The 20,935-nt window shown below is 41.1% G+C and overlaps 1 protein-coding gene across 1 annotated transcript; it reads right to left on the bottom strand.

Moving 5' to 3' along the window:
* Positions 1 to 1,154: 1,154 nt before the first annotated feature.
* NFAM1 (NFAT activating protein with ITAM motif 1) lies at positions 1,155 to 19,809 on the bottom strand. The gene is made up of 6 exons (XM_035128661.2): positions 16,450 to 19,809; positions 12,658 to 12,999; positions 12,217 to 12,329; positions 10,292 to 10,378; positions 6,838 to 6,924; positions 1,155 to 1,981 (listed from the first exon to the last, which is right to left on the bottom strand). The coding sequence occupies exons 1-6, from the start codon at positions 16,502 to 16,504 to the stop codon at positions 1,907 to 1,909; spliced, it is 759 nt and encodes a 252-aa protein (XP_034984552.2). The 5' UTR covers positions 16,505 to 19,809; the 3' UTR covers positions 1,155 to 1,906.
* Positions 19,810 to 20,935: the final 1,126 nt, after the last annotated feature.

Genomic DNA, 20,935 nt, shown 5'->3' with positions numbered 1-20,935 from the left:
ATATAATAGCGATGATTTATTTTTGTATTGTAACTATTTGTTTTATTACCGTGGAATTTCCAAAAGAAAGCATTTGTAAAAATTAAAAGAAAAATAATAAGTTACATTACTGAAATAAATGCACTTTTTGATGATATATCTGTTAAAGCAATAGTCTTTAAAATCTGTTAATAGTAGCCTGCTACAGGACTGTAAGTTTTTCATTGCAAAAGACTAATATAGCTCCTCTTTGGAACCTGTAGTTTCTTCCTGAGGGACAGAGAACTTTTTCCTGTCCACATCCCTTTCTGGACAATCTTATCAGAGCCACACACAAGTGGTGGGCAGGCCTAGGGATGCAGCAATTACTGTAAATTTTACCTATGTATAATCTTTATCGTTGTTCAAAACAAAAGCACCCAAGGAGGGTACAAAGCCAGGTCAGTGAGGGGTTTGGCCTCAGGAGAGTTGAAAGAGTTAGAGAGGCCTGGAGCACAGCATTTGGCCATCCAGTGCCGAGGTTCCCCCCAACCCATGTTCATAGGTACTTGGTATACCTCAGTGGTACTAGAGTTTAGCCATTTTGTGTGGTGGGCACTATTATCTGTTGGTTTGTTTGTTTAATATACTGCTTATATGCCAAAATGGATTATTTGGATTTGCTGTTAAGTGGGTGTTCTAGGAAACATGTAACATTTAATAACCTATATTTAATATAGGTTATTTAATATACAAAGCATTTTTACCCTGCTCTTCAGCCCAAAAGGCTCAAAGAACAGCCAGCATAAAAATGTTAGCAAATAAGATGGTTCCTGCCCACAGACTTCTAAGCTAAAGAAAAAAGAAGTTTTGCTGATTCTTCTTATGTCAATGCATTTCTGAACAAAGAAACAAAAAAAATGTCCTTGATTCACAGGCACAAAATTTTCTTTAGAATATTTGTATATATTGAAAACACTTATAATAGTCTTTTTGGCTGTGGCTTAAACAAATGGCCTCTTGGGGCTGCAATATTAGTGTGTCCCTCTTCTCCCAAACACAAAATATTGTCTAAAACTGAGAGAAACCTCTAGGTCAGTTTGAATTTTATCATAATTGCACAGGTCTAAGTATCTGACTTCATTACAAAAATCTAATGCATGGCCATCTGCACTTTTTTATTCACTGCTTAGAACTACTAAACAGTATAGAAATTAATTCATGTATGCGACTACAGTGGCAAGAATGTTATTTGCCCCAAAACGGCATTAATAAGTCACGACAAAAGAAGAATGGATACAAAAACTTATGGAATATACAGAAATGGAGAAACTTACCGGAAAAATAAGAAATCAATATCACAAATTGTAAATAAAAGAATGGAAATGGTTTATTGAATATCTGCAAACAAACTGTATACAGATAAGAACATTGGCAGGATTATTGTAATAACCTGCAGTTTTATAAGAGTATATACTGTATTTAAAGTAGACAAATAAATAAGTAAGTTAATTTAGAATACAGTACTGTATGTAGGAAATGTAAAAAACTAAATTTAAGGAACCACAGAAGGAGGAGGAAGTAGAGTTAGAATGATTGTAAAACTAGTGAAATGTATATAATTGAAAAGCATAAATAATTTTTAAAAAATCATAGCAAACTCGGGAGATTCCCATTTTCTTCTCCCAAATCTCTCTTCTTGCATGATGCTCCCATTCCCACTTAATTAGCCCATTCTCTTCAGTAGAAAGCATGCGTCTCAAAGAGCTGGATTTTCTAGGAAAAATATTGGGCTGTTCCATGTGTTGGTGTGTATCAGTATTACCTGTATCTACATCAGTAGAACATTTTGCTTTATACAACATGTATGGCTTGCTCCATGTTGAGAATTCAGAACCTTCTTTTGAGCTCTGGAGAAAGGCAGGCTGTGCAGTGTAGCTCTTTCTCCTTAGATGTTCTCATACAAATCTGCTGTATTGTTCTCATACACATCTGTGATTTCTTGCGTTTTCTGTCGAGACACCTGCAAATTGGCAGGGGAGGGGTAAAAAAAACCAACCCATTATGTTCTGGAAAAGAGGACCCCATATATAACGGTACAACCAGTCTCTGGAATAGATGCCCTGGAGGACACTCTATGGATGCAGCCCTAATAGAAAGTAAATATTTATTTGCTACAACTGTTACTGCTTCAAAAGAGCAGTGCAGAATGTTTCAGTGCTCCCCTCATCTGCAGGAACATCCAGTTAGTGAAGCAGAACCCTGTCCACAAATATAGAGCCCTTTCAATTGGCAGAGGGATCCATCCCATAAAAACAAGATAGCCGCTAAAACTGGGCTTGGGCTTGTTGGGAGGGAGGTGTGGCTGCACTCTGTTCCAAGTGATTGCCATCAGACTGAGACTCTGCAATCACCTGGTTTTCCTCCAGGTATATAGAGTGAAAAGCTGCCTAGGCAGCACTTTGGTGATGCACTAGGTGTGCTGCAAAGTGTGCATTTAGTGTTGCACTTGGAGACTTGCTTGTTCTGCTGGCGCCAAGTCCCTTAGTGTAGACCCAGGCCATCGAGACTGCATTCCTACAGCCATCAGCCACCATGAACCACCACTGGCAGGCAACAGCAGGTAGGTTCTATATTTAAAATAATACTTTATTCTCTTGCTAATTATCCTGTTTTGAATGCGTATTCTATATTTGACCTCCTTTAGTAAGGTCTTGTTTTGAAATATTTAAGAAAATATTTTAGTTTCCTGTTAATTATGTTGCTTTGAATGTATATTTTGTATTTGAGCTTCTTTTGGAGTGTTTGATCCTGGAATGTTTTATTTGATGTTTTTATGTAGGTTGTAAACTGCTTTGAGATTTATATCTATATATAAAGTGGTATTAAAATGAAATGAAACAAAAATTTAAAAATAACCTTAAAATATTAAAATGTGCAGATTAAAAAATAGCTAATACTTCACTTAAACATTTACAGTTTAAATGTTTTAACCCCTTTACCCGTAAGCTTGCTAGAATAAAGTCTTCAACTTTCTAAAATGGAACATAGAGCAAGCTTGACAGATCTTGTTGTGGTATGCATTCCACAAGAAGTATTAAAGGGCCATAGCTCAACAGCAGAGAATGTGTTTTGCATCTACAAGGTCCCAAGTTCCAAGTTCAGGCCCTGGCAACTCCAGTTTAAAATCAGGTAGCAGGTGATGGGGAAAATCTCCAGAGATCCCAAGGAGCTGCTGCTAATCAGAGCGGAAAATGTTGACCTTGATGGGGAAATAGCCTGACCTGCTATAAAGAAGTTTTCTATGTTCCTGTGAGAACCTGCACCTCTTACTTACCAAGTTTAAGTAGCAATGGAACAGGACCTCACACACGGGATAGCTGCAGGTCTGTTAGGGAGGCCATGAGGACCTGGATGACACCCAAGAAGGGAGCCTTCATATGGATGTTACAAACCCCTAACATTACCAGTTCAGGCTATCTTCACAAGGTAAAGCCATGTGGAAAAGAGACCCTCAGGCAGTAAGGGCTTATCCACATTCCTCTTGTCCTACTGCTTTCCCCCAAGGAAACCCACTCTTTAGCACTCGTTTGGAGCAAACAGCAATTCAGGTTTTCAGTGAATTTCCATTTGTTTCAATTTAGAGATAATGAGCTCTAAACACAGGAAACACAGGCCCTGGGTAAGGAGGTGGCATGTAATACTGAATGCTATGAGTACAGTGAAGTGAAGTGTGTGTAGACGTTCACACAGAAGTAATGGAGGTTCTGTATTTACCATACTGTTGTTGTTGTTCAGTTTTTCTATTCCCTTCAGTTTAACAAAAATTGAAGGCCTAACCTTTCAAAGTCATCAGTTTGGCTTCATATGTTTACCTTAACATTGGCAAGTCGCAATTCAGAGGTTACTTTCTTCTGGTAGATATGGAAATCACTCATGTTTCTGCATCTCCACCAAAAAAGTGACATAATACCCAGCAACAATGGGTCTCACTTGTACTCTGATGTGTGTACTCCAAAACACATTTTAGTGACTTCTGGCTGATCATGCAGCAATGGCGGGCACTGTTCTCCTCAGCTGAGAGGGGAATGTGTGCCTTCGGGGCAAGGGGGGACTGCTTCAGCGCAGCAGCCCCCCAGAAGAAACCCCGATTTGAGCGTTTCAAGGACGTGGATCCGGCAGACACCAGAAGCGAGCTCCCTCCTCCCTCGGCTAGCCTAATTTTGGGCGGCGAGAGAGCAGGAGGTTTTGAGCTAACGCGGCGCATTGGAGCATAGCTATCTCGGAGGCACGAAGCTGCGATCCTGCCAGGCAACAGCAATCGGTTCTTCCAAAAATTGAAAAAATTCAAGGACATTGGATACTGTGAGTAAAAGGAGAAATTTAAGAAATGTTTTAATAATTGGAATGAATTGGCCACGGGAGGAGATTAAAACAGGAAGTCCTCCCCCATTGTGAGGACCGTAATGCAGTTAATTTGCCTATAGCCGGAAAAGTGAAAGGAACCTTCTAAATATCAAGGACTGGACTTAATTCCTTCCCCCGGAGGCAGGGTAAAGGGGAGAAGGATTAAATTTATTGAAATCCCTGCAAAAATTCTCGATTTGGACTGGGGAAAATCCCCCTGGAAACTGAAGTCGGGTCCCAGGAGGAAGATATTTGAGTGTTAATGATAAAATGCGATAGATTAATTTAAGAGATTAAGATGAACATTGCTTAATTGGATTATATAATGGACCCAGTGAGGGGGAATCGAGGAAGTCAACAATGTTAAGTAATTAATATAAGATTTGAGAAGTTTTTCTTTTTGTTATGTTGTGTATTTTTTTCTTTTTTCTCTTGTATATTTTGTTCTGAGTTTTTGTTTGTTTTTTGTGATTTTTTATTTGAAAAACGAATAAAAATTATTTGAAAAACAAACAAAAACAAAACACATTTTAGTGCATGGATGAAATCCACATGATTCTAATTCACACATTATATTTCTGTGGATATGCTGAGTTGCATTTGACTCCACATCTGCTATTTCCAGAGAACAACCAACATCCAAATTGGCCCCAAGAGCAATATAGGCATAATCTGGAAATTAAGCAGCTGGCATTCCAATTGGTCTTGTCTAGAGAGAGATGCGCTGGCAACCTTTATATGTTTTCAGAGCCAAGCATAGAAACAAGACACCAGATAAATGACAGTCAAGTACAAATGTTCCCTTTCTAACTTAAGTTAGAAGAATTAGCTCATAATGAAATATGCTCTATTTTGGAAGAGATACAGGAGATTCTTACTACATCGTGTTCTAATGTACAGAAAGCACATTGCTAATTCAAAGTATAAGGGTCTAAATTATATTGTTGTTTAATGGTCTGAATCCTCAATTTGCCTGATGAAGAGTTCTATGAAACCCAAAAGACTGAAAACCTTTTCATGATTGGCCGATCTAGGAGATATTGCCATGTTCTCTTTCCATTTTCTGGCAATGCACATAGCATACATGACAGTACACATAATAACCCAGAATCTCTTCACAGTGCAGGTTGCTAACAGTGCAATTTTGCTTTACCTTTAGCAGAATTAAGTTGACTGCACTATTCAGGCACTGTGCATGTGCAAACATAGGTACACCCCCTCTTTTCATTTTTTCCATTCTTTCTAATTTCAAAGGCACCTGTAGTGGTTGGTTAACTGGTTTTTTTGTAGCCTTGATGATGTGAATTCTTCAGCACTTGCTCCCTGCTTCATTCAATGAGTTCTGTTTTGGCAAAGTATGCGCCCGTTGGACATTGAGATTTCTGTGACTCCATTTTTCAATGGTTTTTATTTATTGCGTATGCAACAATGGAGAGGCAAGGTTTTGTTTTTTTAAATCTGAAACAGTATAGAGTAGAGCACAGGCAGCTAGAAGCCAGACAGGAATTTACAGATAGATCTTCAGATGATTTACAGATCAGCAAAATTTCCAATGGCTTAAGCATAGTGGCAACAAAACCATTTCTCCCCCTTCTAAATTAGGCTGCTGAAATCAGGAAATATGCTGGAGGGAGTGAGGGATACCCAAAATTTGTGTGTGATCAATAATGTCTGTGAACTCCAGTTCTGGTACAGTACTGAACATGCCCTCGGAGGCAATTACCCCATCAAATCTATATCCACCTTCCTTAGCCACTATTTTGCACCTGTTTCTGGTTAGTGAATCTGAGACTTCTAGTGAAAACCAAAGCAGATCCTGCAAACCTAAAGTCTGATCACTTCTGGATACATTTTCAGACTTGCCCTCAGTCTGGCCGTACCATTATGTTATACCTTCGGTTCAAGATAGTTACATATACATGCAACGCAAGTTTTGAAAGAGTTATATCTGGTTGACCTGTTCACGGGCTATTTTACTTAAATTAAAAGTTGCCCTCTGGTTGCCCTGTTGGGAAGAAGCTACTGTTGAACCATTCCAGAAAAACTGGATCAACAGTGTTTACCTGACAAGCTGATCTGGAAGCACAAGGAACCTTTAAAGTGCAATGGTGAGAAGCAGCCCCTGACCTGTAGACTTTATTCTTTATGATCCCGAAGAGCTGCTTCTGCCTTAGTAGTGCATACACATGACCCAGATAAAATGTATTATTAGAAGTGGCTTGTCTTAATTTTGGGCATGTAGAAGTTATCTATGCAGTGTTCAGAACGCCAGGAAGCATACCTCACATGCCCTGTCAGTCGAGGATGCAGACAGGAGATACCGCTGATGGTGACAAGTAATTTGGCTGAGTTGGGTGAGCCAGGAACTGCAGATTATAATGTGTTTGTTATTGCTAGCATTCCCATCACACATATGGCTTCTGTAACAGCAGCCAACCCAGAAGGGAACAGGGACAAAAGTATCAGGCTTACCTTGACTGCTGGCACCTTTTTGTGCAATGGACTATCTGTACTTTTATTAATGGCAAAATAGACATCAGGCTCCCGGGGTCCTAATTCCTGAAGCAGGAAGGAAGGGGAAGGACAGGTGTTAATCATAATATCCTATACATACAAATTAAATTATAATTCTATCAATGGTTTTATATTTCTATGTTGGGATCTCAATAATAGACTATTCTCATCCCAGGTAAATGTGCACAGGGTTTTGCCCTAAATTATGTACATCCCTCAAGGTTCCCAAGTGAGGATAGGGGAAATTGAGAAGGGAATAATCTTCATGAGGATGACTCTGCATTATTAACCAGTTTGGGCACCAAGCAAACATTGTTGACATCCTGCTCCTTGGCCCAACACTAGAAACCGAGGCTTCAAACATTTATAATATTACAAGCCTTGAATTAAAGTCTGAGGGAAAAGAAAACAATCTGACTACAGTCTTTTCTGCACAGTGTTTAAGTTATACTGGGATTTATTTAATTTGTTTTAACTTTAATTGTCACTTCTCGCGGAAGGGGAAATAACCCCTAGATCATTCCTATAGACCTATTAGCTGTTTGCGGCCTACCAGTTAAGCGTGTTAGACTTGGCTTTGAAACTCTCTCTGTTTAGCCAGGGACCTCATGTATCTCGGAAGCTGCTTTTTCCCTGCCTCACAGGAGTGTCATGAATTGTCAGCATATTTTGGTGTGAGACATTGACTATAAACTCAATTTGTGTAATAACTATGCTACATAAGGGATTCAAATCTAAAATGACTCATTCCCTGACACTGAGACACAGCTATAAAACAACAAAATCCTGTGCATATTTACAGGGAAATACTTTATTTATAGAATTTCTATCCCACATTTCGCTTGAGGTGGGGAGGTGTTTCTCCTCATCCTCATTTAATCCCCACAAAAACCTTGTGAGGTATGATAGGCTGAGAGGCACTGGCTGGTCCAAAGTCACCCAGTGAGCTTCATACCCAAGTGCTGGTTTGAACCCTGGTCTCCCAGGTGCTACCGGTAGGTCCAATTCTCTAACCACTATTCTACAGTGGAAATACTTTTCACATTGCCCAGTGGTACTTTACTCCCTGGTAAATGCGTTTAAGATTGCAGCTTGGGTGATTAAAAGAAAAATGGATTAGCTGATCCAGTTTTTTATCTTTTGGAAATACAGCAGAATACTCCACCCTACACTAAATCCCAACAATTGCCTTAAGAACGCAATAGCCATGCTTAGGCTCCTCCTAGTTATCTCTAAGAAAGGCTGGAGAAGAAGAGGGGGGGATCTGCTCTTTACAACCCCTAGGCAGCAGCTCAGAATACCCAGAACTGAGAAACTGAGTCTGCAAATAAGCACAAGCAAAGAGATGAAACATTTGCCACTAAATATGTATGTCAGATGTATTGATGTTAAGTCTCATCTAAAGAAAAGGCACCAAAAACAGCACTTATGTGTGTTTATGGTAACGGCAGGTTGCCATGGTCGTGGTGGCAGTTCCCCTAGCAACAGGATGGTGGGAGGAGCTTCAGCATGCAGGAAGACAGGTGGCATTAACAGAAGAATGGGGAACGTGCAGGATTTGCAAGGCTCAGTGACGCAGGAAGAGGAAAAGAACAAATTTCCAAACTCTGTTTCCCACCACTCACTTCAAAATAAACTGATAATGCACAGCATTGTCCAAGAATCAATTCTCCTACTGTGACTGCGATGGGAAAGGGCAAGAAGAGAGGAAAAATGGGGAGGGGGCATAGATGAAAGGACCCCCAAATAACAGTCAGCTGGATTTAGGCTTGATGGGAAGTTTTTTATTAGGTGGGACTGCAGCCATGAATACACCAGCACTACCCTAAGCTGACAGAGAATGTGTATTAACTAAATTAAAGATGATCTCACCATTGCAGTAGGTAGCAACATGATTGGGGTATATTGCAGACGTAGGGAAGGCAAGGAATAGCTAAACCATGGCATCAACACCAAGGGAGAAGAGAGGCGCATTGAGGAACAGCCCAAGGCCTTTTTAGTATTGTGAGAACAGCCATTTGGGTGTTCTCACTGGTATGTTTGCACTGTGCCCACCTCCCCACAGCCCCCCCCCCCACCCGCCCGGTAAGTCCCACCTGCTGGGAAGCTACAGCTGCTTTTGCCCTGAAGTTCCTCCTTTCACCCAGGCTGCCCACTGGTAGCCCCTGACTAGAAAGGCCTGTACTGTACAAGCTTCCTGTTGTAGTTCCTAAATTGTGATTTACAGCTCTTGGCTTTTTCCTGACAGTTGCACAGCTGCCAACACCCCAGGCCTGACAAAACTAGATAAAAGTTTCCTTCTCTGTTCTTTGAGTCTCAGCTGTTATTTCAAAGCATGATATCAAATGACCATATGCCCTGTGCACCTTTTCTCACAGCAAGGGGGAAGATGAAATGATACCTGTAACAACCACCCCTTGAATTGACTGGTAACCATAAACTGTAATTAAAACCTACTGCTCATGCATCTAATAGTCAAGGATAGAATACAACTTCCGAAAGCATCTCTGCTCAACCCTATTTCCCACCCAAGTCATGAGAGCAATTTTCCTCCTGCACAGCTGCATTGTTTTCTACTGTTTATCTTCAGTGGCTCAGAGTACTTCAGCTTTCAACAATACATTACAAATTTGAAGATGCATTTATTGAAGATGCCCAAGATGCTTTTCTTCTCTCCTTTGCTTACTAAGTAATATAGCATATATCCCTCTTTTAAGGGATGGAATTGACAGAAAATACCTGGTAATAGAAAGTGAATATGAAGTTCCTTTTCAATGACAGAGTTATCTTCAGCTGATGTGTTAATCATTGCAGAATTATCTAGTAGGCATTATGATTATCTACTACATGGATGCTTTAGCTGAGATTTCTGCATTGCAACTCTACAATTCAATGATTCTGTGAAAATAATATATATAGCATACTCTCCAGTGAAAAACCTGATGGGCTTTAGCAAACATTTGAATATTGGGCTGAAACTTTATGAATTGGAGTCTTAAGTCACCATGTTCTTAGGTGTTCAACCTTTTTCAATGTTGTTCAGAAGAGCAAGGGAGGTACAGTCTGTACGTGCTCATGTCATTTATTTCTGAGGCTCATAGTTATTAATTAAATTTTTCACACTACCTCATAGATTTCTTTCCCACTCCAGGCCCCTTTTGACCCCTAGGCCTTTTCCCATTGCCTGGATATTCCCTTCAACCCCTGCAGGGGGTGGGTTCAATATTGACCACTTTGAGAAACCCTGGTCAACAGAGAGGGAACCTTCACATGTACAGCTAGAGATGGTAAACCTCCCTCTCTGCAGAACGTTGCAGTGGATTCATCCCTCTGAGCCTCCACCGTGTTACACTTAATGGCTTCTGAATAGGGCCGCTACAAAAAGTCATTCTTGATATACAGTAATACTCACAACATATGAGGGCTCTGGGGGTTCTGAGCTGCCTGAAGTGTGTGGAGGGGCTGGCCTCTGAGCAGGGCACTTCTTGATCTGTCTCCACTGAGGCCACAGCACAAATTTGTGAGGATACGATGAATGGGAATAAATGGCAAAGCATAAATTCAACATGTACAAGCTTCGGTTCTTCTTCCTAATTCTTTACCTTTCAAAGGAGTTGAAAGGGTTTTGAATACAGCTACCCCTCTGTAGTGTGAATAATAAACCAGAGCTTAGGAACTGTCCACATAATGAACTTTGGAGTTCGGAGGCAATGCCCCAGAACTATTACAGAAGCACAAGGGCATCTGACTGTCCGTGCAGCTAAAACTTCCCTCCAGTAGGCATATTGATGGAGGTCAATGGGAAATCTAATATCCCATTCAAAGCAATGGAAGTGTGAGTCAGTCATCTCCGCTTTCCAGGTTGTCAATGGGATTAGCACTGTGTGCGCTTGCTTGCTTTTGAATTATCATTGAGCTACCAGGCCCATATCGAGGTGTTAATTCTAGCATATAAAGCCCTAAATGGCTTGGGACCCAAGTAACTAAAAGAGGGTCTGCCCAACATCACCCAACTATGATTGGCAGGCTCTGTTGGTGGTGCTGGGTGCTGCCCAGTTGGAGTTCACCCATGATAATGCTTTCTTGGTGCTTGTTCCCCATTTCTGGAATGTTCTGCCTGGTGAGATGCCTTCATCCCCCTCCTTATTAACTTTAAAAAAGAATTTTAAAACATTACTGTTCACACAAGCATTTAAATAGCCAAAATATACTGCTCCTGATAACCTTGAAATTAACCGTGAGGCATGTGGCCATTTTACTTAAAAAAGAAGAAGAAAGATGTTCTTAGTGGTTTTTGATGTTTCCAATTGTTTTTCAATGATTTGAATATGTTTTTATTATATTTTTATTGTTGTGTTGTATGATGTTTGCCACCCTGGGTTCCTTTGGGACGAAGAGCAGGTTGGAAATTTAATAAATACAGTAATACAATATAAGTATCAACCTTCAAATCTGTAGACATTTTGTCACAAAGTCACCACAAGCCTAAGCCTGCAGTGTTTTCTCTTCCAAAGAACACACTGACCTTGTAAAGGCTGTCCAGGACTTCCCACTATTCAGGATAAGGGAAGTATGAAGATAAAATAAGAGACAGCTGGATCAGGCCAATGGCCGATCTAGTCCCATGTAGTCCAATATCCTGTTCTCACAGTGGCTGACCAGAAGCCCACAAACTGGTACTATGATATGAGTACCGTACTATGATACTCATACAGATACTGATAACAGTGCTATGATATGAACTCTCTTGGTATACAAACATGACAAATTTTTATTGCTAGCCAAGTAGCCAACACATAATCAATTTCTGCTCCAAATAGGGCTGCAATATTCAATTAAGTAAAAGTTCGTTTTCTTTTATTATGACCCAAAAGGCATTCCTGATTAGGCAACACTTCAATAATTAAATAAATATTTTTTCACGTGTGTGTGTGTGTGTGTGTGTGTATGTATATGTATCTGTATATGTATGTATAAAACTGTGTGTATGTATGCATAAAACTACAGATGGTAGGGAACATCCATTTCCCACAGGAGGGGAGTGTCCCTCTTGAAGATGATGCCTGTATTCTCACTTTCTACAGACAAAGAAATAATGCATTTTTCTCCAGAACTATTATGTTAGCCACATGCAAACATATGCAGATTTAATTGATTAATCAAATTTTAATTATTAAGATTGAGTTGATTAATCAATATTTTTTTTAATCAGTAAAAGCCCTCATTCCAAGCATTTTGTAACTGACTTTAATGTTCAGCACTACTGAATGGTTGATGCTGCAAAACTGTTTGCATTTTGTAGCAAATGCAACATGATGTTAAATAAGAATTACTTGCCTCTCTCTTCCAGAACAGCAGGACAGTTCCCATGATGCTTGCAACAGTCAAAATAATGGTGATGGTGATAAGGCACATCCACATGGTAAGAGAGGGCTCTGTATATCCTTTTTCTGCAAGAAAACGAGGAAAGCCAAGCATACAGATAAGTGGTAACTGGGAGCCAAGGCTCATTGTTTTCTATAGTCCATTTTTCCTTCAAGGAACTCAAGGTCTCATACCTAACTGCTAGTCCATAAAAGATTACATCTGAATAAAATGTGTTTGTCTTTAAAGGGGTTGTGATTTGTTTGCAATTAGACATTGTAATTTGTCTGTTTATGGTATACATTCAAATAAAGGTAGCAAAAGTTTTAAATGCCTTTATACAAGATTGACCGCCCGCCCCCCCGCCCGGTTGTTGTTCAAGCCACCGCTGCTCACCTGCCTTCAATAACTTACCTCTGAAAAGGATAAATGTCCCATTTCCTCTTCTTACTTGGTTTTTAAATATCCAAAGAGCTTTGCAGTAGTAGGTACCAGAAACAGAGGAATGTATAGAAGACTTTATTTTAAATGGATAAATTAATGTCACTGACGTGTTCTCACGACCGGGAGGAATTAACACAGACTTTTGAGATTCCATGACACTGATCTCCTTGCCTTTCGAGTCAATCCGATAATAGCTAAGGTTGAATTTTAAATAATCTGGTTTATAAATCAGGTTTGTTTTGCAGAGTGCATTAATTTCTTCATTGGCAAAAGCAATCTTGATTAGATGGTCATTATGCACGTGGAGAGTCCCTGGTAGATGAGGAAAATGTTATATATTTTTTTTTACAGTTATCAAGATTGAGAAAAGTGGCTCAGTCATCTATATTTTGGCAACATCTGCCCATAGCCTAGAACGGCCTGTAAGAATGCAAAATCTACCATATCTGAATTGGAGTGAGATGGCAACAGATTGAGTAGTCTGACAATAGAGGAGTGTACACCATGGGTGGGTGGACTTCAGGTTGTCAGAACTACTTAGCTTTTTACTAGAATCCGAAGCTCTACCAGCTGGAGACAGGTAAAAAAGACAGAGTTAGAATTAAAGAACAGGGTGAACACAATGTATGTCTAGCAATTTGTTTTCAGGATCTGAACTTGAACTCCCTCAGGAGGTAGTGAACTCTCCTTCCTTGGTGGTTTTTAAGCAAAGGTAGGATGACCATCTGTCATAGATGCTTTAGTTGAGATTCCTGCATTGCAGGGGGTTGGGCGAAATGATCCTCTAGCAACTAGGATCTCTACAGTTCTGATTCTATGAGTGCTCAGTCCTTTCATGCAAACTTCAGTAAAGCAGTCTGATTTAGATGGGGAAAGTCATCTTGCTGTTGCTCTTGTTAACTATTGGGAGTCAGAAATTCTGGCCAATCTAGTGCAAATGACTCAGGAATCTGCCGCTAGATCATAGAATCGTAGAACTGGAAAGGTCATTCTAGTCCAACCCCCTGCAATGCAGGAATCTCAACTAGATCATACATTACAGATGGCCATCCAACCTCTGCTTAAAAACATCCAAGGATTAAGAGTCCACCATCTTCCAAGGGAGCCTATTCCACCGTTGAACAGCTCATATTATCAGAAAGCTCTTCTGTATGTTTAGTCGGAATCTCATTTCCTGTAACTTGAAGCCACTGGTTTGGGTCCTAGCCTCCAGAGCAAAAGAAAACAAGCTTGCTCCATCCTCCATGTGACAGCCCTTTAGATATTGGAAGGTGGCTGTCATATCTCAGTCTCTTTTCTAGGCTAAACATACCAATTTCCCTCAACCATTCCTCTTAAGGCTTGGTTTCCAGGCCCTTGGTCATCTTGGTTGCCATCCTCTGCACATGTTCCAGCTTGTCAACATTTTTAAATTGTGGCTCCCTGAACTGGACACAATACTCCAGGTGTGTATCTACTGCTGGTCTACACCCCAAGATAGAGGACTTAACCACAAGTCCACAATCTAGTTGCCTTTTTGACTAAGACAGTTCACAGTGCACCTAACTTTACATTCAGCAGAGCACACTCACTCTCCCCCACAGCGTGTAGACCGGTAAGCATCAACCAAAGCCTATGTCTGCAGAAATGTTTACTTCTAATTAAATATCTGAATGCTGACATTAAATATTCTACACAGAGTTTTAGACAAGGAGCTGAAGATCTGCCCCCCCCCAATTGCCTTACTGCCATATGTAGAACCTATACACAAGGGCAAATTGGGAGCCAGCTCTCTCTGTTCCATTAATTCAGATATCACCAATGCAATTCTGGGTATTCACAACCTGGAAGATGCCCAGAGAAGTGCTGGAGTACAGAAAGAGGATTGTGCTGACTCTAAAAAGCTACTGTCTGAACTGGAAATAGCAAGTTTCAGATGATACACAGAGTCCATTAGCAGAACGCTGTGGGATGGGAATTTATCATCTTTGCTGCCACTGACTTCCTCTTCTTCCCCCACCCCACCCCCTTACTACTGTTCATATGAAATTCTGGTATGTGGAAAGCGATGGGCGGAAGTGGCCAGTTTACTCAGTTTGCAGCAATTCTGCATTGCAGTTTGATGACAAAGAAATAATGGGAGCAGGGAGAGAGAGTTTCGTAAAGTGTATCATCTATTTTCGTCTCATGCTCCAGGAAGCTGTAAGTAGTGGATGGGTGCTCAATGCCTGTCTTTGCCACTGCTCTGTGAGGCTGTATGTGATATAATTTTTTTTAGAAGATATCTCACCAGTGTAAACACATTAAATAGCTGCATATGACTTGCTTATTAATTTCTGTTGATGAGCCCATAACAGGACCCAACAGGAATCCAAGAGCCATTGTGCACATTCACCAGGCCTCATAGAGAATGTGCACATCATCCACGAAGAGGAAATTGTTCCTGTTTCCCAATCAATATATAAATGCTCCAACGGGCTTTGGGAAATGTGCAAATATTGATTGAATTTTGTACATTATCTAGCCCTTATGCATAGCCCCAACTTGTTTTGGGGAACATGCCTATCTTGACTGATTTTTGTACATTCTCTGGCCAAAAGTTATTTTAATACACTTTGGATGTATTGATCCCTCAAGCCCAAATCGGGTTAAAAGTGTGAACCCTAGAGCCCCAAACTGGATATTACATTTTTCTGGCTATTTTTAACATAATTAAGATGTGTTTTTTTCATTGAAAACTCCTTGTTACTGACAGTCAGTGTGGTAACAATCTACTCTTCTGGCCCAGAGACAATAGTTATGGGAAACCTAAGGGCCAGGAGCCAAATGCAACCCTTCAGTGTTATCTCTCTGGCCCTCAGGACTTAAAAAAAAAGGTTTCCCCACCCCTAGGCTATAAGAATTACTAAAACTGATAATGTATGTGAAGCATCTGGAGCACAAAAGCAATACAGTATATACATGGAATATCACATTGTTTGATGAGAGAGGGAGGGGGGAAAGAGCTGCAACCCTACTCACCACTATATTCAAGTAAGACGTTCACTCACTACACCCATTAATGCTTGATTGCTTTGTCAGTTCTGGAAAGTGTTAAAAGACTGCTTGCCTTAAGGCACTGACCATCAGTCGGTGCGTTTTATTATTTACAAAACGTTAAGATTTCCCCTCCCCACTTTCAACTCAGAACTCTCAGGGCAAGTTTGCAGTTATCAGTTAACGGGGAGAAGGAGAATAAAAACAAACTATTATTCAAAATAAAAATATTCCTTCAGTAGCACCTTAAAGACCAACTAAGTTTTTATTTTTGGTATGAGCTTTCGTGTGCATGCACACTTCATCAGAATGTGTGCATGCACATGAAAGCTCATACCAAAATAAAAACTTAGTTGGTCTTTAAGGTGCTACTGAAGGATTTTTTTAATTTTGCTTCGACTCAGACCAACACAGCTACCTACCTGTAACTAAAACTATTATTCAATTTCACACCCACAAATTTGGACCTACAGACAAGCCACGCTCTATCTAAACTAAGATAGATCACCCCAATGGCACCAGCTTCATTTTTATTTTTCTTGTTTAAAAGCTGTCCACAGATAAGGGTGTGAAGTGGATGGAGAACAGGAGAGAGAAGGATCGAGAAAGCGAGAGGTGATTATATACAGCAGAAATGGTTGAAAATACTACTGCTTTAAGAGACTAGTGAAAAGGCTTTCCCAGACTGAACAAATGAGAGATTAGACAGAAAAAGGGGGTGGGATGGGGAGAGAGACATGTTCTTACCACCATCTTGAAGAGTCCAGAGAAGTGTGATAATAGTATATAGACCAGAGGCCATGGCAGCATGTAAAAAGAGGTATAGGCTGAGCTAAGAGGTACTCTTACTCAGAAATGTCTTTCTCTCTCTTCCCTTTTCTTGGGGTGGGAAGAATGGCTTTAGGAGGAACAAAACAATACGTTACTGGTCGTTTGTTCCTTGTTTCGCCCTTTCTGCTGTATTCAGTGCTTTCTGCTTTGGGGCCTCTGTGCATTTTAAAAATTGTTCACCACTGACTATGGTTGTCTCTAAGCAGTGTGCAGGAGACTTAATACAACGAAACTAAAAATGAGTTAAAACTATAAAATCATATTACAGTTCAGCTATCTCCTCTTTTGCAGGACCAGGGCTGGCAAATGAAACGAGGCAGAGAAACTGAATAGCACATTCTATGGGAAAAGAGGACAATTAAAAGGTGTTTAGTGGGTGCTTTACACAATTTCACTTCTGCAAGGGGGGGCTGGAACGTAACCCCTGTGTAAGTGGGGAGTCACCTATATGTTTGAACTGGGCTACAAGCAGGCTACAGGCAGATGCCTGAGAGGGAGAGCCATGCTGAATACCTGCTTGGATCCAAGGCTGTTACAATGGGAGAAGCAATACTTTCTGGGTGTTAATGCTGTGGCCCCTCCCCTGTAGGCTCAGGTTGTATATAGGTGTAAATAAAACAATATTTCATAAAGACACCACAGTCTCCACAGTCTCTCCTTCCAGGGAAGCCAAATCCTGGGTAAGTGCCTGGAACCCCTAGAATCTCGCACTGCACGGGGATTGGGGTGGCATGCCACAAGACAATCTCCGCTTGGTGAACCCTGTCCACCAAAAGGTATCAAAGTCAATGACTATTAGCTCTGGATGATGCTCATGCTCGGGTAAACATGCAGCCACTAAGAATGTCTATTTTCCAGTTAATGCAAAGGCAGCTGATGTCATTTTGCAGAGGCAACTATTTATTGCAGCCTGTCAAGATCTTTCAACATCAGATTACAGCGATGGCACCTTAAAATCAAATTCAGTATGCTCCGAGAATCGAAGCTCAAGTTGTCACATTCACTTAACACAATGAACTGCTAGGGGAAAAAGATACACCCGCAAAATCCTCACAACTGAATGCCCTCCTTTTTCAGCTAATATTTCCCAGCCTGATCTGTATCAAAAATAAGTTAGCTGTTGCTAATAAATTGTAATTAAAGCACTTCATCGGGAGAAGTTTCCATTCAAATGTAACAGAGGGAGAAGATAGATGACACTCCATAGATAAAGATTGTGTGGGGTATGCACTCACAAGGTGGCACTGCATAACAGTTTTCTATTTCTCTTTGTATATTACCGGTAGCTGCCAGGATACATAAGAGTGAGGTGATAACAAGCCTACACACCCTTGGCAATAAAAAAAATGCCAGACCACCACATTCTGCCAGGGAAGGGCAGAATGTAGGTCTGTATCTACTGGTTAATCTCAGGGTGATTTACAGTAAATCACCAAAGATTTCTGACTCCCAGTACTAACAGATTGAAGGAAAAGACTGTGAGCTCAGTTTTTGTACTGAAAACAAATTCCTAGTCTCCGGCTGGTGGACTGGGAATTTGGGGGTGGGGGGAGGCTCTATAATCATGAAGTTTGCCCTCACGATATCTATTATGCAATAATAATGATAATAACAACATTTATACCCCACCCATCTGGTTGGGCTTCTCCAGCCACTCTGGGCGGCTCCCAACAGAATATTAAAAACACAGTAAAACATCAAACATTAAAAACTTCACTAAACAGGGCTGCCTACAGATGTCTTCTAAAAGTCAGATAGTTATTTATTTGACACCTGATGGGAAGGCATTCCTTGGCTGTGGAATCTGTGCCCTTCCAGTTTTTGTTGGACTCTAAATCCCATCAGCCCCAGCCAGCCTGGGATGATGTGAGTTGTAAACCAACCATATTTGGTGGGCTTCAGGTTCCCCATTGCTGCAGTAAAGGATCTAAAAATGCAGTCGTTGATTAGTCCTAGGTTCAAGGTGCTGGTGTAAAAAGCCCTATGCAGCTTGAGACCAGGATATCTAAAATATTGTCTCATCCCCAACCGACCACTGCATTCTGCAGATATCATCTGATCAGGAGACCTGTTCTGCATAATGTGCCCTCTGGAACTCCTTCCCACTGCATATTAGACAGTTGCTTGTTCCATTGCTTTTTTGGCTCCTGCTAAAGATGGGTTATCCTTCAATCAGCATTCTAAAAGGATACATTTCTTCCAGTTGGTATCTGTCCTTGATTTCAATGGTAAAACAGTGAAATCCTATGCATGTTTGCTCAGTGAGTTCAGTGAGGCCTGCGTCCAAGTAAGTGTATGGGATTATAAGGTAAAGGTAAAGGGACCCCTGACCATTAGGTCCAGTCGTGACCGACTCTGGGGTTGCGCGCTCATCTCGCATTATTGGCCGAGGGAGCCGGCGTATAGCTTCCAGGTCATGTGGCCAGCATGACAAAGCCGCTTCTGGCAAATCAGAGCAGCACATGGAAACGCCGTTTACCTTCCCGCTGTAGCGGTTCCTATTTATCTACTTGCATTTTGACGTGCTTTCGAACTGCTAGGTTGGCAGGAGCTGGGACCAAGCAACAGGAGCTCACCCCGTCACAGGGATTTGAACCGCCAACCTTCTGATCAGCAAGCCCTAGGCTCAGTGGTTTAACCACAGCGCCACCTAGGTCCCATATGGGATTATATCTAGCGACAAAAGTTGGTATCAGACTTAGCCGTGCTTAAAGTAGACCTACTGATATCAACGACACTTAAGCAGGTCATCACCAACACTAATCCCATTGATCCCAATGAGCCTATTCTAAGTATGACTAAGTCTGGAACGACCCCAGAGATTTGAAGGGGTCTGTGGATCATGTAGCCATCTGTTTGGCCACTGAGAACAAGGTGGTGAAGTAGCAGGCCTCTGGTGCTCTTACATCCATCATTCTATGCAGTCCACCGAAGTAAGAAATTCCATCCTAGGCTAGTCCCAGTGTTGCCCTGAATTTTGAAGATACTGCATTGCCCATTTAGAGAGGCTGCTCAGATTTCTCTTCTCGATATGCTTATATGCTTCTCCAAGCCTCCTGCTGTACTCCTTTGTTTGTAGCAGGAGGCATGAAAATGCCCCCAAACAACTCTGTTAATTTTAATCAAGTTGCATAAATCATGAGCGTAAAACCATGGTATAGTTTCCAAAATCCAGACTCACCACTAACACACTGAGATATCCAGATGGTGCATACAGTCTACATATATATATATATAATAAAACTGCAGAAGTCAATACATTACCATAGCTGCCAAGTATCCCGTATCCGCCGGGAAAACCCCTTTTTTCTTACTGTTTCCCGGCGGTATCCCGTTTGGCGATAAATCCCGGCATTCTCCCTTAAATTCGCTTCTTCCCGGCAGCCATTTTTCTGGTGCCGCTTTGCCCTTCAATGGGCAGCAGAAAATGGCGCCGCCGGCGCCGGAAGTTGCGTGACGCGACTTCCGGTGGCGCTTTGCCCTTCTATGGGCATCAGAAAATGGCGGCGCCGGAAGTCGCTTTTACGTGTTTCCGGTCATACGCGGAAGCGACTTCCGGCGCTGGCGCCGCCATTTTCTGATGCCCATAGAAGGGCGAAGCGCCACCGGAAGTTGCGTCACGCAACTTCCGGTCATGCGCGTGCTGCCGATCCCGGATCTTTACGACCCGGACTTGGCAGCTATGTACATTACAGTAATTGAGTTCGCTTTTATGAAACTGCTGCTTTACAAAAAGGAGGATGAACACATTTAAAGAAGAGTTCTTCCCATTTCTCCCCCACTGAATGATAGCAGCATACTTTTTTACAAGACTCACTAAATAAATACAATTAAATGCTTTTCAGGCACCTTTTTTAATCACTGCAGATTAGGACAATTACTAAATTATTATTATACTGCCTATTTGTGCCTATTTGGATGTTCAATGTGAGTTCTGTGGGGCTTGTCCCCAGGTAAGAGGGTATAGGATTATAGCCTGAGTAAGCCTAGACCTAGAGAAAAACCTCTACTTACCCTTTTACTCTGAATATGCACCTTTTACATTTCTTATTCTCAATTGAATCCCTTGTTCAATTGAATACCACTTGTTTTAGGTAGTTGGGGTTGTTTGGTTTTACTTTAATCTGATATAGATTCTTTTTAATAATTATTAAATTCCACTTAAGTGTGAATCATCGAATACAATAATCTTGACTACTGTATTAAAGACTCACATTTTTCTTATAAAATAATGCTAATCTTAAGCCAAATAATGAAGTTGCTGGGAAGTGCTAAAATAAAAGCCTTCTACTTCCTACCCTGACACAATGAGGACAGTCCCCGGTGGGAAAGAGAATTTAGGGAGATGCATGGAGGAGAAAGGCTAGAGACACTGCTGAAAAGGAGGCTTGGCTGCAGTTAC

The sequence above is a fragment of the Zootoca vivipara genome, chromosome 10, assembly GCF_963506605.1.
Source record: "Zootoca vivipara chromosome 10, rZooViv1.1, whole genome shotgun sequence".
In the NCBI taxonomy this organism is placed as follows: domain Eukaryota; kingdom Metazoa; phylum Chordata; class Lepidosauria; order Squamata; family Lacertidae; genus Zootoca; species Zootoca vivipara.
The sequence above is the reverse complement of the archived record's forward strand: the minus strand, read 5'-3'. Positions and strand labels throughout refer to the sequence as shown.

What these genes read in the sequence shown, in the direction of transcription:
- NFAM1 (XM_035128661.2), bottom strand. Translation starts at nt 16,504, where the DNA reads ATGGCCTCTGGTCTATATACTATTATCACACTTCTCTGGACTCTTCAA. An exon ending in CTGGACTCTTCAAGATGGTG is followed by an intron (nt 13,000 to 16,449) that starts GTAAGAACATGT and finishes CTCATCTACCAG; the next exon opens with GGACTCTCCACGTGCATAAT. An exon ending in AAAAGGTGCCAGCAGTCAAG is followed by an intron (nt 1,982 to 6,837) that starts GTAAGCCTGATA and finishes GCCAATTTGCAG; the next exon opens with GTGTCTCGACAGAAAACGCA.